At 47.8% G+C, this 16,355-nt stretch overlaps 1 protein-coding gene across 1 annotated transcript in view; it reads left to right on the forward strand.

Moving 5' to 3' along the window:
• SLIT3 (slit guidance ligand 3) overlaps positions 1 to 16,355 on the forward strand; it is a 598,696-nt gene that overhangs the window by 481,710 nt on the left and 100,631 nt on the right. The window contains exons 10-12 of the mRNA XM_023259788.2: positions 5,692 to 5,763; positions 10,583 to 10,654; positions 14,289 to 14,360. Of these exons, the coding sequence (XP_023115556.2) occupies positions 5,692 to 5,763; positions 10,583 to 10,654; positions 14,289 to 14,360 (216 nt within the window). The remainder of the gene's footprint in view (positions 1 to 5,691; positions 5,764 to 10,582; positions 10,655 to 14,288; positions 14,361 to 16,355) is intronic.

Consider the following 16,355-nt stretch of genomic DNA (forward strand, 5'->3'; position numbering starts at 1 on the left):
CCTCGAAACTGAGCTCCCACCATCACCATTCTTGCTGCTCCCTGTTGATTCTCTGAACCAGCTCCAGCCTCCAGCAGGGATAGATTCTGGGAAGAGCCAGAGGCTCACACCTTCCTCTCTTCTGTGGTCTTCTGTCTTCACCCCTGAGTACTCAAGCCTCCAGAGGGACCATCTGTGCCTAGAGCCCCATCTTAATCACTGCCCATCTTCTTCCAGTTTGCTCTACACCCCCACATAGTGCCATCCAGTGTGTCTCATGCCCTCTGCGATAGCACATAGATTCAGGTGATGGAGAAGGGCTGTGTGGATGCACTGAATGTCAAGTCATAAGTGAAAGCATCTGGGGGAGAGGAACGGTAGCCCCACTCTCCACCTAGTCTCACCTCACCCCTGTTGTTTATCTGGGGTGGAGAGACAAATAGTGGTTTATCTGTTTAACAAAAGCAAGTATTTTCCCATTACACAGGTCACCAGGGCATGTTAAAAGGAGAGAACTAAAAAACAAACCAAAAAAAAAAAAAAACAGTCAAAAGAACAAAAGGACTGGAGGGTTCTGGAAGCCGTCAACAATCAGGATTCTTAAATGTTCTGAGAGCACCAGGTTTCTGAGGGATTGCCACGTGGAAGGAGGGAGATGGGGTGGATTGGGGCAGTAGTCTAAAGGGGAAGCCGCTGAAGCACAGAGAATAATGAAGAACAGAGCCTTAGGATAAATAGTTCAGGGTTTGAGTCTCAGTTTCGCCTCTTACTTTGCGCATCTTTCTTAACATCTCCTGCTTCACTTGGTCCGCCACTGCCCACCGACCCCCCCCCCGACCCTTGCAAAATGGGGCTCATCAGACCTACTAGAGATTCTCCATGAAGATTAAATAACACAATTGCACAGAAAATTAGCACGATGTTTGGAAGGCACTGAATGAAATCTGAAAAGAAAAGCCTATGCATGTGTTGCATGGACAACATGATAGAATGGTTTGGTCTCAAGTTCCCATATTATTTTTCATTCATTGTTTTCTAAGATGATAAAAAAACAAATTCTGTGGTGGAGGCATGTGGGCATATGCAAATAGTAAGAAGAGCAAATCTGGCTCTCTCTGCTTTCTGCAGGCAGTGCCAGGTATTCTGCAGAGTAGGTTAGGAGCGGCTCGTGTCACATATGCCTGCATCCCTCAACTTCGTTGTTACTATATTATTAATAACACTTGCTTTGTAGTTTTGCTGAAGGAATAAAATGAGCCAGTATGCAAAGAGCACAGTGTCTGACATAGAAAAAGCCCTCGATAAATGGTAGATGTTCATCGTTATTGCCACCTCAGCCACACCACTACCAATATTCCAACCCAGCTCCAGGACGTCTTTATCAGGTGACTTGTAGCCATGCCCTCGCACTAGCCATGCCCCTGCCAGTCTCTCTGGCATCATGTTGACTTATGCATTGCAAGAAATATATTGCGTTCAGTCGCATGTTTGCAAATGACAGATCATTAAGGAAGCACCGAGAAACTAGGGCAAATCAATACAGAGCGCAAACGGCTGAAATCCCCATCAGTTGTTCCCATTGTTTTTACTGGTGCCGGAAGATGTTCAGATGTTTGATTTGTATGTTTGTTTTTATGCTAGTTCTATTAAATCAGTTTGCAGCCTGAAGAATGTTTGCCAGACAAAGAAAGACACATGTGCCATTTAAGAGAGACCTAAAACAGCTGTTGGCTTCAGACACCTCTCTAAATGTGACAGTTTTTTGCTGATGCTAATGCTTCTTTTTGTTCTTCACACTGAATTCTTGTCACTGGGAGTATGGATCTTTGCATGCTTGTTCCAGGCTATATAAAACCTACCAGGGGCTGTTTGCTACATAGAAAGTTTGTGTGTGCACAGGCACTGTAGTCTTACTCCCTTGACAAAGGGGCCATTTCTCTGAGGATGAGCTGCCGGCAACTAAAAATGGAGATGCCTCAGCTACAAAAGGGATTCAACAAAGCTTAGTGACTGCGGGCTCAGGTTTTTGAACTGAATAAACTTGCCTGCATTTCCTTCCAGCTGTAGCTCTTCCTGACTTTGTGAATTTGGACAAGAGACTTAACATCTCCGAGCCTCCATTTTCTCACGTTTAAAGCGGGGATGGAAACGATGAATAGGACCTGCCTCACCATGGTGTAAATATTAAGATAAACAAGCCATGTAAAACTCTTAGCCTAATGCCTGACTTACAAGCACCTGACACCTCATAGCTCTTACTATTGTTATTACCCCTTCCCTTGCCTTTACCTCACATTCGAAGGACACTGACTATTCACAACTGTACCACCCCAGACAAACTCTGATCCCCCCTGGAGCGAGGTTAACCCACATCATGGCATGGCCTTGGCACTCCATAAGGGATCAGGTGTCTAGCCAGGACCCACAGCAGCATAAGAAGCAGAGAGACTGCAGAGACAAATACCATCCCCAGAGTGTACTAGTCTGATGGGTACAGGACGCACAGAGCCGTCCCTGCTAAGATTGAAGTTCTTTGCTCAAAACCACACCTTTGTACTCTGTTTGCATATTTGTATGTATTCGCATCTGTATTGCATCTCCCTCAACTCCTACAGCCTTTTTACAAAATGCCTATGTCTTTTTTTTATTTCCTTATGAAATTTTATTTTAAGTTTATTTATTTTTTAAAATTTACATCCAAGTAAGTTAGCATATAGTGCAATAATGATTTCAGGAGCAGAAGCCAATGACTTCATCCCCTACATAATAACACCCAGTGCTCATCCCAACAAGTGTCCTCCTTAATGCCCCTTGCCCATTTAGCCCATCCCCCACCCACAACCCCCACCCCCAGCAACCCTCATTTTGTTCTCTATATTTTAAGAGTCTCTTATGGTTTGTCCCCCTCCCTGTTTTTATATTATTTTTGCTTCTCTTCCCTTATGTTCATCTGTTTTGTATCTTAAATTCCACATATGAGTAAGGTCATACGATACTTGTCTTTCTCTGACTGACTAACTTCACTTAACATAATCCACTCTAGTTCTGTCCACGGCGTTGCAAATGGCAAGACAAAATACCCACTTACACAGAGGCTGCATGATGTCTCAGAATCAGCATTGGGGTCATAACCTCCTAAACTCTTCTGTGACTTTGGGGAGGCCACTTTAGCCTCTAGGCCTCAATTTCTCTGTTTTCAGAAAGAAAGGCAGTATGTCCGATGTGTAGAAACAGGTGTCAGTTCTGCCTCTTGCTAGCTCTGTCACTCTGGATGGGCTATTTGATCCCTGTAGGTTTTATTTTCCTCATCCACCAAATGAGGCCAACATAGCTTGCCTCATACATGTAAGGATTAAAAGAGATAATAGACATAAATCAACTTGGCCTCATAAATGATCGCTCTTCCTGTTTGTTATGATAGCAATAGAATTTGGTTCTGTGGTGGACCATCTTGGGCTGTCTCTATCCCCAGATGATTAAATTCCTCAGGGACAGGTACCACATACTGCTCATGGATTCATCCCTCCCTTGAATCTTACACCCCTCACTAAAGTGTAGGTTAATTGGTTATGAATTGCACTGACAGCCAGCCGACCACACACCCCCGGCTGGCCTGACTTGCCTAGGTTCTTGGCCTGCAGCTGGAAGCAGTGGGTCCTCTTGCGAAAACGGAGGGGGTTACCATCGTTACAGACAGTGGCTCTCCCCAGAGGCATCATCCAGCCGCAATCCCTTGCCAAAGTGGCAGGTGAATCACAGGATTCCTGGAGAGCATTTTCCACCTGACTGGCAGCCCCAGAGACCCATGGAGCTGTTGCCTGGGCTGAGAGATCCCTGCTGAACTCTGCTCAGCTGGAGAACAAGAATGTCCTTGGAGCCTCCCTGCTGCCTCTGCGGCTGGCTGTATCGGGTAGCCCACAGTCTCTGGGACCTTGTGGCGCGCTCTTGTGCCTTACCAAGAACAGCCAGGCCCCTGTCTGGCCAGCCTGTGCCCATGTGCCCAGCAGAACACGCTCCCCACCCCCTCCAACAGGCCACAAAGGCTTTCTTAATAGACCGTGGCAGTCTCATTTGTAGACTCTATTCATCTAGCAGCCAAGAATGATCTGTCCTGATGCTCCCTCTCTCCTCCCACCCGCCTTTCCTCTTTCTCTCTCCCCCACCCACCCTTCCTTTGGCCTAGAGAGTGATTTGTCTGTGTTATGGGTAGGCCTGACAAACCATTCCACATTAGCAGCTGAGATGTTGTTTGAAATGGGAAAATTGCTGGCAAACTGCTCCATTAGCGGTTCCAGTAACAAATACTCTCTTCCCCCAATGAAGATGAGATCGCAGAGGCACAAATTAATACGACTGTCTCCCCGACTCTGCAGCGGGGATTACTCTTCAAGATGAATGGGTTCATCCCAGCCAGAAATGTGCAGCCACTGGATGTAGCCTCTGAGGGAGCCACTTCCGCCCGTCTGTTCCTTCTTCTCCCCCCACCCCCCGCCCCCACGCACACCTTTTTTTGTGTCTTCCCAGCTGAGAGGTTAGGGAACATCCGCGCCAAATGAGAAGGTGATGACAAGACCCGTGCCTTGGAGACAAGGGAGATGGACGAGAAGGAGATTCTCAGTCCTCAGCCGAGGCCTGAGGGCATCACTCATCACCTCTAATAGAGGGCCCTGCCTCCTACTCAGGCCTGTTTCCCACCACACCTGTTCTTGGTAACAGGAAGTCACCTGAGAGGCGAGAGAACAGAGATGCTTACTCACTTCTCTTCAAGAAAGTTCTCGGCCCTGGGCCTGGGGCCTATGACATCTCTTGTCATTCCAGAGTTACAAGAGAGGAAGGTCTTCAGGAAAGTCTGTAACATAGTAAAGCCACAGATTCTAGCAGCATCCCAGGGGAGTCGTCCAGTCGGGGCCCCTAGGCCTCAGGGTGTCGGAGTCAGTTTGATGAATGGCAGGCTGGGAGCCTAAAGACTTGAAGGCCATTTCTCCAGCATATTAGAACAGCCCATTGAAAAACCCAGAAACAAATAATCAAATGTTATTTATTGTATGTTGTGTTCCTGAAACTAATATTATATGTCAGTTATACCTTAATTTTTAAAAAAGCCAGGAATGAAGTCAGCCATTGTCATTTCTGCCTGTACAATACCCCAGTGGCAGTGTGGTTGAGTTTTTTTTTTAATTTTTTTTTTTAACGTTTATTTATTTTTGAGACAGAGACAGAGCATGAACGGGGGAGGGCCAGAAGAGAGGGAGACATAGAATCTGAAACAGGCTCCAGGCTCTGAGCTGTCAGCATAGAGCCCGACGCGGGGCTCCAACTCACGGACTGCGAGATCATGACCTGAGCCGAAGTCAGACGCTTAACCAACTGAGCCACCCAGGCTCCCCAGTGGTTGAATTTTTGACAGAATGGTGACATGCTTCCAGGGCAGATGGGCATTGCTGGCCCATAGGCCACCTCTTTTTCTTCTCTTTATCCCTTTGACTTTTTCAGCATGCCAGTTACTTCCCACAGCTTTTGTGAAGAAGACATCTGCCTTCAAAGACCACTTAGAATAAGCAAGAACCAAAATCCTGCAGAAGTTTGCCCAGTGTCCCGCAACCAGTATCGGGTGCCACGTGATGGGAGGGGACGTCCTGTCCCCCAAGGCCCTCAGCAACCGCCTGTTGACAGGTGGATGGTTAACTGACTCTTCTCTGCTCTGTTTCCCAGACGCCTGGAACAGAACTCCATCAAATCCATCCCTGCTGGAGCCTTCACCCAGTACAAGAAACTGAAGCGAATGTGAGTTTCCCCTGGGGAGGAATGAACCAGATGTTTTCAGTTTGGGGGGTAATATGCCCTATGTAGTAGGCAACCTGCCCAGATGATAGCCCACATCACATTCCTCATGGAGAGCCCAGTGTCAGGCCTGGAATGCTTTCCTGAGATTGCGAGGTAAGGTTCAGGAGTGTTGCTTTCAGATGGTGAGGTGTAGCGATGTAGACACCTCAGAGCTGAGGGCCTCTCCAACTAGAGCGAAGTAAAATTATCTAGGTGAGAGGTGCAGCTGCATTGGCCTAAAAAAGCCCATACTACCATGTTTATTGTCCTCTGGCTTTCATGATGTGGACCTAAAGTAGGAACTTCAGTAAAAATGAGATGGCAATGGCCTTGTATCAATCTCCAGCACCCTAACATGTTGGCTGTGGTACATGCCTACAACTGTGCACACATTCACCTAACAAAGAGTGACTGTCCACCACCTGCAAGGAATTGCAGGGTCTGTGGATAGAGCATGCTCTAAAATAAAGTCTGCCCTCATGGAGCTCACACATTTGAGTGGGTGAACACAGAAAAGAAACAAATATCAGAAATTGCTAAGTACTAGAAAGTGAAACAAAGGGCGGGCCCACGAAAGCCTCTCTGTACAGGTGATCCACATAAAGGGTGGGAATGAGGAGCTCTTGAGAGAGAGCAGCTGAAAGGCCCTGGGGAGCGTGCATGGATGGGTTGCAGATCAGGGAGGGAGACAGAGGCAGGGCTTGTGTTGGAGAGGTGGGAAGGTAGAGGCCAGATCCTGTGACCCTTTAGACCATGACAAGGACTTTCTGTTCTAAGTGAGATAAGAAGCCTTGGGCCCTTCCTTATTCTCCAACCACATATGACTTGCCTGTGATTATCCCCACCACCCCCATTACCGCTGCATCCGGTATCACTGCTACCACTACATCCTATCAGTCCCTGGTTATGCCAGTGCTGCCATTCCTTCCCTCTCACAGCTCCACTGACAGCATCCTGTACCATGGTCCTCATCCCCGCCATTGTGGTGATGTCATCATCACTGCCTTCCCCAGCCCCATGACTGCCCTGAGCATGACTCTGTGAGTCACGCAGAGCAGGGCACTCCGAGGGGACGCAAGTAGGATTCGGAAATGGCCCAGCCATTGCCAGCTTGGATATTTAGAATCTGGGAGGGAGATTCCTTTCCCTTTTCTGAGCTGAGAAATCATTTCTTACAGTCCAGTAATCAAAATGCTGCTCTTATCCCAGTTACTTACTGTCTCTGGCCTCCCACGGAGGAAAAAGAGAGCAGGTAGAAATATGCACAGGCTCGATCTTGTTCCCTTCCACTGAAGGCTGATTCATCGGTTTCCCTTGAGTAGGAGGGCCTACATTGAAGAGGTTAAGTGTCTGCTGACTCCTTTTTATGTTAAAAATAAACATCCCCAAGAAACAGTGGCATTGGTTGGCTTTACCCTCAGATCTTGGGAAGGCAACTTCCCATCTCCCTGGAAATCCAAACCAAACAAGATTTTCTCCTGGTACAATTCCAGAAGTGGAAACCAACCTAATGAGCCAGCCCTGAGCACATACTTTTCCCCTCCCCTTGGCAGCATTCTTGCTGGAGGAGCTGTATAAATATAGGCCTTAATATTTAAAACCTTAGGCCATTAATCTCCTGGTCTCCCTGCTTCCCCAGCTCACTCCATACGCCCCCCCCCCCAATTCATTTTTAAAGCCTAACTTGATTATGCAGCCAGATAGTAATTTCAGTGAAAAATGACAAGTTCAGTCACTGCCCCAACCTATATCTCTTGCATGATTTAAGTTACTGCTCTAATTTTTTGTGAGGTCCAGGTAATTTAGAGCTTGGCTATGTTTTACTGTCCTTTCTTCATCCCATTGGAGTTGCCATGATCTGTGCATTCAAAATTCATAAGACCTTCTCAGTCACGACCTGGGAAGTGAATTTAATTTTTGATCACTTCTGATGTTACTGATATTTATTATGATGCCCCCTTGCCCGCCCCCCCCCCCACCAAAGGGATGGCGGTAGGGAAAAGAGACCACTTACAGATTTTTCCAGCTAACAGAACCTCACAAATCAAGATGGAAGTATGACGGCTTGGGAGAAATAGGGCCCCTGGTCAGAATGGATTTTAAAACCCTAAGTGTGAATTCCTCATAGGTGTACATGAACCAGTCTCTCTCTCTCTCTAACAGAGAGAAGTTTCCCCTCAACTGTGAATGAACCACACCCTCCTCCTCTTTCTAATAACAACAACAACAACAACAACAAAAAGCCCCTGGAATGAATGACTTTGTCCCTATTTCTTGTGTCCAGCTTAGTAGAAAAAAATACTTCCAGGTAAAAACTAGTATCAAGGTAGAGCCATTTGAGAGGAGAACAGAGGGCACTAGAAAGAAGCCCTCAGTTGACAGGGTTGGTTAACTGATGGCGCTGACACATGGGGACCAGAGCTGTGTGGTGTGGCCGGAAGGGCGTGTTCTTTCGTCTCCATGCTCTGAGGTAGAGTAGAATCCACAGGTGCCAGCACCTCCCCACTTGAGCCTTGCCCGCATGGAATTTGCCACCTTGGCTCCGAAGAGTCTAGAAAGTCCGCTGCCTCTTGTCCATCGAGTTTGTAAGCCCCAGGGGACTGGGGTGGGTCAGAGACCAACCAGGCCATAAAATGCTGTGGCCTAAAGTATGACCCAGGGATCACGTGCATGGGAATCACATAGAGATGTGTTACCTATGCAGACTTTTTAGCTCCCTTCCCCAGGCTAGCCAGAGCAGACTCCCTGTGGGTGCACTTTGAAAACCACTGATCTATAGTGACCCAGATGCCTGGAGTCAGCTCAGGGCCACCTGCTATGGACCGGGAGGGGTCAAGCATGGAGACTGGTAGGCGGCAGAAGCCTTTCCCAGCCTGCCTTCTGTCCAGTGCCACTACCTTTTGCATCCATCTTTGTGAAGTGAGGGGAGATTTGAGATGCCAGCCCTCTCCCTGAAGAGCCATGTCAAGTCCCCTCTGGCTCTGGGTCCTTGCCCTCAGAGGGTTGCTGTTTCCTTCCTGCAGTATTAAGAACTAAGATGAAGTGACCCTCCAGGAGCAGTTCCCAGCTAAACTATCACTTGTCCAGTTCTACTCCCCATCATCTCCAAAACCACAAGACATCCCTCCTGTGCTGCAGAGAGGAGTGCATCCAAAAGGCTAGCTGTGGACTGAATACCACTTTGCCCTGACAAGGCTAAAGCAGAGGACTTTCCCTCCACCCCACGTCCCAGAACTTCCTCTTGCATACTGGGGGGTCTCAGTAGCTTGAAGAGACGTCCCGTGATCAGGAAGACAAAATAAAAAACCCAGGCTTGCTCACTAGTCTGATCTGAGCACAGACCCCGCACGCCTGCCTGGAATGCCTTGCTAGGCAGGCAGGCCAAGGGCGAGCAAGATTAGGATAATCCAGGGCATTTGCTTGTTAAGACCCTTCTACAAAAGTGGAGCGCCGAAGAAAAGCCTGGTGTAAACTGACGAGTTTGTGAGCACAATCTGTGGATTTGTAAGAGGCGATCTTGCCAGCTAAAGGGATAAGCTCGACAGCTGTGCCTAAGAAGCCTTAACCTGTGAAATATCTTTCAACTTACCGGCTTCAGAAGCAGGGAGGGAAGAGAGCAGAGGCCTAGGAAAAGTGGTTGCGCAACGCTTTAGAAGGAAGGGAGAGACAGACGGGGGGAGGATGCTTAAGAGGCTGGGGGCTGGGGTGTCTGGCCTCGCTGGAGGCAGTTGCTTAAGGATCTGCTTAGATGTGCTTTCTTCTCCGTATCCCCTTGTCTCCTCCTCATTGACCCTCCAAGACCTCAGCTCTCTCTCTTCTGCACAAAAGCAAAGATCCATTGATTTATTTTGTTAAAGGAAAAGAACTGGAGAGGTACGTTGTCTCTGGAAATTGGAGCATCTCACCTTCTAGTGACAGGAGCCCAGAGGCCGCCCCTGAGCTAATGGCTCAGAATGTCTCCCGCCTCAGAACTGAGGGCCGGGTGCTCACAAGTCACTGGGATGCAGGAAAGGGGACAGCCTCTGGGCTTTGGGGAGAAGCCGGGTCAGGGAGATTCCTCTGCGCCAGCCCGGCCAGCCAGGGGAGCTGCCTTCTATTACACAGCGTCCCTCTCATCCACATTACCCCAAAGTCCTAGGCATCACTCCCCAGGCTTGTGCCTTTCTGAGGAGCACTCCCGTGACAAATCCACATCTCAGAGGCATCCCGTGAGAATCGCGTGATGTGCTTACGTCACACGACCTGAAGGATGCCCTGAACCAGACAGAGACTTAAGTCCCTGCTCAAAACCTCTTTTCAGGTCAGGAAGGAAAGGTCACTGGGGAGGTGAAATGACTCAGGACTATTTGGGGGAAAAAATAAGCATTGGCTGAGGCATGAGACAAGAAGATGATGCTTGCAAGAACCCTGGCCTGTGTTTGGGTGAGGCAGGCTTCTGCTTCATTTATGCTATAATTGCTTGGTAATGCGACAAGGCCCTAATGTGACTGAGTGCAGTCTTCCCTACAAAGTAAGGGCTCACATGTGCAAAGCCATATGTCAAAGTCAGGGTGCCGTGGGTGGGCGTTCTTTGAAAGCCAAGAAGAGTGAAAACATGTGGTATATTTTAGGAAGAGACAGTTGAACTGAATGGTCTTTAAGCCCCTTCTCTTGTACGATGAATACATAAATTGATTAATTCTCACCATTTTCAATATCTGAAATGCTTGACTCACACTTAAGAATGGTCGTATCACACCTTTGAGCTATGTTCTCAGACTCTCCCATTAATGTTTTTTAGAGACATCAGCAAGAATCAGATATCGGACATTGCTCCAGATGCCTTCCAGGGTCTGAAATCACTCACGTCGCTGTAAGTGGGGAGCAGAGTCATGGGGGAGTGGCGGTGGGGGGGGTGGGGAATGTGTCCATATTTTTCAGGAGGTGTTTATCAAGGCTTTATGTTCCCTTACACACTTGTGGCAACCTGGTAAAAGAAACAAATATTTCTTCAGGGGAAATTGATCTTAGGGAATATTTCTACAACCCAAATGCATTATTTTTATTGATTAAGTGCCCAGCAGCCTTCCTAGCTATTGGCTTCTAATTCAAATGCATCTTCAGCTCTACCCACACGTCCCCCTCCTGCCCTGCGTGCCTCAGCAGCGCTCTCTAGGGAGATGGAAGGACAGAATGGTAATGTATGTTTATTACCAACGTGCCCATTTCTCCCAACTATGTGACCTTGTCAAGGGAGGAGCTAATTTTCTTCCCCTGATTTTCAGGCTTTTTCTCCAAACCAACCTCATGGCCTTTGTTCTGAGAAAGCACACTCGCCATCCTGTAAAGGCTTCTTTTCTTGGGTTTTGCAACCCTAGGGCAGCCTACTGGATGGAACCATAGCCTCATCCACCAGGGAGTCAGAGACCCACAGGGGCAAGAAGGCATGGGGCTTTGTCCTGTGGCTCACCGTGTGGCATGGGTAATGTGACTTGAGCCTACTGTGTATTTTCCTCACAGACAAAACGAGGATAGCGATACCTTTTCTGCTTACCACATATTCAATGGTGACCACGATTACAATAATTGGCAGCACTTATTAAGCACTTACTGTGTGCCAGATACTGTTCTAGGAGTCTTGCAATTTTAATCCTGATAACAACCTAATACACAGACTCTATCCACTTCCTTCTTTTACAGTAGAAGGAATCGGGTGATCTAAGCCCCACACAGACAGGGACTTTTCTCTGTTTGGATCCTGGCTGAATCTCTGGCACCTCAAACAGTACCTGGCACATGATAATTGCACAAAGCTAAAGCGTGTTGAATGAATGCAATTATCTGAAATCCACAACTGGGAGATGCAAGATTGGATCCTAAGCAGTATGACTCCAGGACCCATGCTCTCAATCCCCAATGCTATGCTGCCTCTCGAGATAATATGAAAGAAAAAGTATACAGTAAGATACAAGAAAAGCATCCTCAGTTGATATTATTTATATCATTTGGTGACCTGCCCACTGAGTAAGAGTGAGGACGCTCAGAAGCAAGCTGTCAATGCTTCCTTCTCTCTGTAACCTGTTTGCTTAATTTATGAGTGGGCAGGTAACAAGATCCACATTTGTCCCCACCTGGCCCCATCCCACTGGGAAGGGGCTGAGGACAGGGAAGTGTCTTGATTCAGCTGTTGCCGGCTGCTTGCAGAGTAAATTAGTTTCATTTATCGAACAGAACATCTGGCTGGGATATCAAAGACAGGATTGTATATGAGATTAGTGTCTGCGTATTATGCCGAAGATCACAGAGGAGCAGGGAGAGTGGCTGTGGGCTGCCAGGATCCTGTCCCTGCCCCCACCCTCCTATTCCCCTTATCTAGTTTCCCTCTGCTGGGACTTGGGAACAATCCGAGGACAGTGAGATGCTTCTGGTCCTACAGGAAACAAAATTCAGAATCTGTTTGTCATATATGAAATGGCATCCCACTAGCCAGTGCCAAAGTACACACTGGGGCATTAAGTGAAGTGCCCCCTGACCTCTAATATATGCATTCATCCTTCCAAGTATGCCTGCTAGGTACTGCATCGTCTTACAGGCATGGAGAATGTGGCAGTGAACTGGACGGACAAGACCCTCGGTCTCATGGAGCTTGGAACACAAACATACCCAATCCAAACTCACCAGGGGCCAAGCTAAAGGGCAGGAACTCATTGCCCGTACTCATTCATTTATTCTTTCAACAAATACTGTGCTGAACCCTGTTCAGCTCTCAGCTCTAGGGACCCTGCCATGAGCAAGCCACATAATATCGCCACATGCATGGAGCCTACGTTCAAGTGAGCTGAGAGGTAGGGGCACAGAAAATGTTTAAAATAAAGAAATACATGAGTAGTAGAACATGACATAATGAAAAGTAATGAGGAAATAAAAATAAAGTGACAGGTGGTGAAAAACATTAAAATATTCTGGAGAAACTTCCCAAGGATGAGATGTTTGCGCTCAGATATGAAAGGTGTGAAGAAGGCAGTCAAGGAAAGATTTTGGGGGAAAGCCAGGTGGGTCTACACCCAGATTGCTCCACAGTAGACCCACAGCCCTCTTCAGTCTGCCGGAGGGTGGTTTGGACCCACGAGGTTAGAGCTGTCCCATAGGGAGGTCTGATGGGTCATGTGAGGATCCCCTGCCCCAGTCCCGGGCCCCTCCGCCCCACCAGCTACTGCTGCACCACAATTTCTGACATCAGCCAAGACAAGCAGATAGGGACACTACTACATTTGGCACAGTGAGCAGGGGGACATTCATATGAATTACAAATTGAGCCTGAGCCATCATGCTGACTTTTATTTACTCATTAATTTGTTGAAACATTAATGAAACCCACCCGCAGGCTGAGTGAGACACTCACGCTTTTTCCTGGTGGTGTCTGGAAAATAGGGGGTTTGGTTTAGCATTCCCATTTCCTGTTTCCCCACCCTAATATTTTGTCTCCTCAAAGACATATAACAGCCTGAATTTGCGGTCTGAGTGGGAATTGGATATTGCATTCATTCAGGATACTTCAGGGCCCAAGAGGGAATTGAAGGGGGGGGAAAAAAAAAACCAACCCTCCCAAATCAGTTCTCTCCATCTCAAAGGAGGCTGGGCCCAGGAGAAGCAGTCTGTGCCGTGGATGAGAGCAGAGAGCGGCCAGCAGTGTCTTTAGCACCTACATGGATGGCCAACAGGACCCCCTGGGCGCTGGGCTGGAGAAGCAGACAGTAGAATTCTTCCCCAAGCACTCCCAAGTCACCAAAGCCCAGCCCGCCAATAGGAGGCCCAGTATGAGGGATCTGTACACCTACTAGAGAGGAGAGTAAAATAATTCAGAGTTTCTTGGTTCCTAGAGCTCAAAGACTAGGCAAAGGGGCTGGAGTGTGGGGGCCATCGCTCTGAGGTAACAATTCCTTGCTCTCCAGTTTTTCCTGTGAGCCAGTCTTTGACTCTGCGGTCCCTGTGCCATCTGGATAGGACCCCCAAAACTCAAAGCCCTGCCTAGAGGGATGATTAAAGAACTCAGCTCAGGAATTCCTAGGATACAACGGGATATTAAAAGGAAACGTTCTGTAGGCTGGACTCAGCCTGATCAATATCCATTGAAGACAAGAAGACACAGGGCCGGCCAGCTTCCTACACATCTTATTTATTGCCGAGGTGTGAGTCATATTAGCAGCTCAGGGAGACACTACAAGGGGACCGCTGCGCCCTATTGTGGATTATTTATTAAGCTGGGCTGCCCAGTAATGAAACAGGATGGAGCTGATTTCTCCTTGCCTCCCAGACAGCCTGTCTCTGCAGCCCCTGTGGCATTTGCCTGCTGTCTCACTGGTAAGGAGGAAGGGTAAGGCCGGCCAGGGAAGGAGATGCTCTGAGAAGCCCCACCCACCTACAGGAGTTGGCAGAGGCGATGGCCTCTCACTTGAGTGGGCTTCAGTGGCCTCACATCACAGAGACTGCTGTCTTCTCTTTTCTAGGGTGCTGTATGGAAACAAGATCACCGAGATTGCCAAGGGACTGTTTGATGGGCTGGTATCCCTACAGCTGCTGTGAGTAGGCATATTGTCACTATGTGTGTCTCTAGGAATGTCTACAGGCTCTTCACCTGCAGACTTTGAGCCATGCTCAGTACAGTTCTTTTGACTTTACACACACCAAAAGGGGGGAGGGGATTCTGAGCTGTCCACCCCACACTTCCACCACCTCTTTTTGATGGAAGGACAACCAGGGAGTTGGCAGAGGGAGACCAAGGTCAATGTGAACAGACCTACATGATACATTACAGCTCAGGAACCTGGACGGGGCATGAGTCACTAACCATAGGTCTGGAGGCTAGAAATTAAGGCTGAATGGAATCCTACAAGGGGAAGCATCTTGCAGGAGCATGCTAGGAATTTAGGGAACTAAAACATTCACACCTTATTCTGATAAAGCTGAAACAGCTGCTGATACACATGTGACCTTGAAGAAGGGTTGGGGGTGGGATGGTGAAATAATTATAGAAGAACATAATCAGTCACCAATATGACTCTATCTGGGTAAGATATAACTGAGGGGGTAAGAGTTTATTTAACTATTTATTAAAATTATTGTTAATGTTTATTCAATTTTTGAAAGACAGGTAGAGACAGAGCACAAGCAGAGATGGGGCAGAGAGAGAGGGGGACAGGCTCCAGGCCCTAAGCTGTCAGCACAGAGCCTGACGCAGGGCTCAAACTCACGAACCGCGAGATCATGACCTGAGCCGAAGCTGGATGCTCAACCGACTGAGCCACCCAGCCACCCCAGAGTTTATTTAATTTAAAGGAAGACTTGTTGCCTCAAATTTTAAGCTCTAGGATTATTTATTTGCATTTATTTCATTCTGGTCATTTGAGCTTTAAATGTTTGAAGAAGATAATTGAACTCTGATGTGGAAAGGCAAGGAAAGAAATTTAGCTTGTCATATATTTTAAGATTCTATGATGGGGGAGAGTTATCTGTAGTTTGTGATTAGGTAGCCGTGGGATCTACACGCATGTGCCGTGGGCATGGGAGTACATGTGCGCACATACACATCCTGCTCGGTGACCATCACAATTCTTAGGAGTATGAGGAATTGATCTTGAGTATCCTGGGAACACTGGAGAATGCCAGGTCTCAGAGAGGTAAACACCTTGCCCTCAATCACACAGCAAAATAGGTGTGGAAACTGGAGAAGAGTTTACATGGCCCTGTGCCTCAGAAGGCTCTCAGCCTTCGAATAGAGGTGTATATCTGAGTAAAGATGAGTGAGTGAGCATGTGTGTCTTTGTAAAACTATCTCCCAAGTCACAGGCAGTGAGGAAGGGGCCCAGGGCCTCCCGACTTCCTGTGTGCAGTTAAACAAAGCTGCAGCAGGAATTTGCAGACCAGGTAGGCAAGCTGGGTCTCCGGGTGGGTGGGAGGCCAGGCACAAAAATAGAGAGAGGTAGGCCCGGTGACTCCCAGAGACTCTTCAAGAAAGAGGAAATGAGATTTGTCCTCAGCCTTTACCTTCTCACATCTTAACTCCCTCCCCTTCCCATGTCCTGTAAGACTCAGGCTTGGATGGTTCTAAGACAATGCAGTCATGTAAATCATGCTAGTTTCCAGGCAGCATGTCCATCTACAAGCAGCAGTCAGGTTTGTTTCAATGAAGCTGAGAGCAAGAGAAAGAAGATTCTTTTGTGTCTTTTCTTCTCTGTATCTCCTCTCACCTCCATCTCCACGTCTGTCTCACTCTGTGAATCTCTGTGTGGGCATCTTTGAGTTCAGAGGTCCCAGCCCTTGGGTGAGCCTTTAAAGCTATTTGTTACAGTGACCCACCAGGGCTCTGCAGGGAGCGGGGTGTTTCACAGATGGTATTCTTTGCTTGTAGCAAAGAAACTAAATCGTAACCACCTCCATAAGGCTAGTTAACTGTAGCTATTAATCCCTTGAAAGAAGAGTAACAGTAGCATTGGCGTTGAGGTAGATTTGGGGGTGGTTGTGTTGTACTGGGCTGGGGTGAGTATCCTTTTACAATCTGCTTGTCTAGTGTAGAC

This window comes from Felis catus, chromosome A1, assembly GCF_018350175.1.
Source record: "Felis catus isolate Fca126 chromosome A1, F.catus_Fca126_mat1.0, whole genome shotgun sequence".
Taxonomy (NCBI): domain Eukaryota; kingdom Metazoa; phylum Chordata; class Mammalia; order Carnivora; family Felidae; genus Felis; species Felis catus.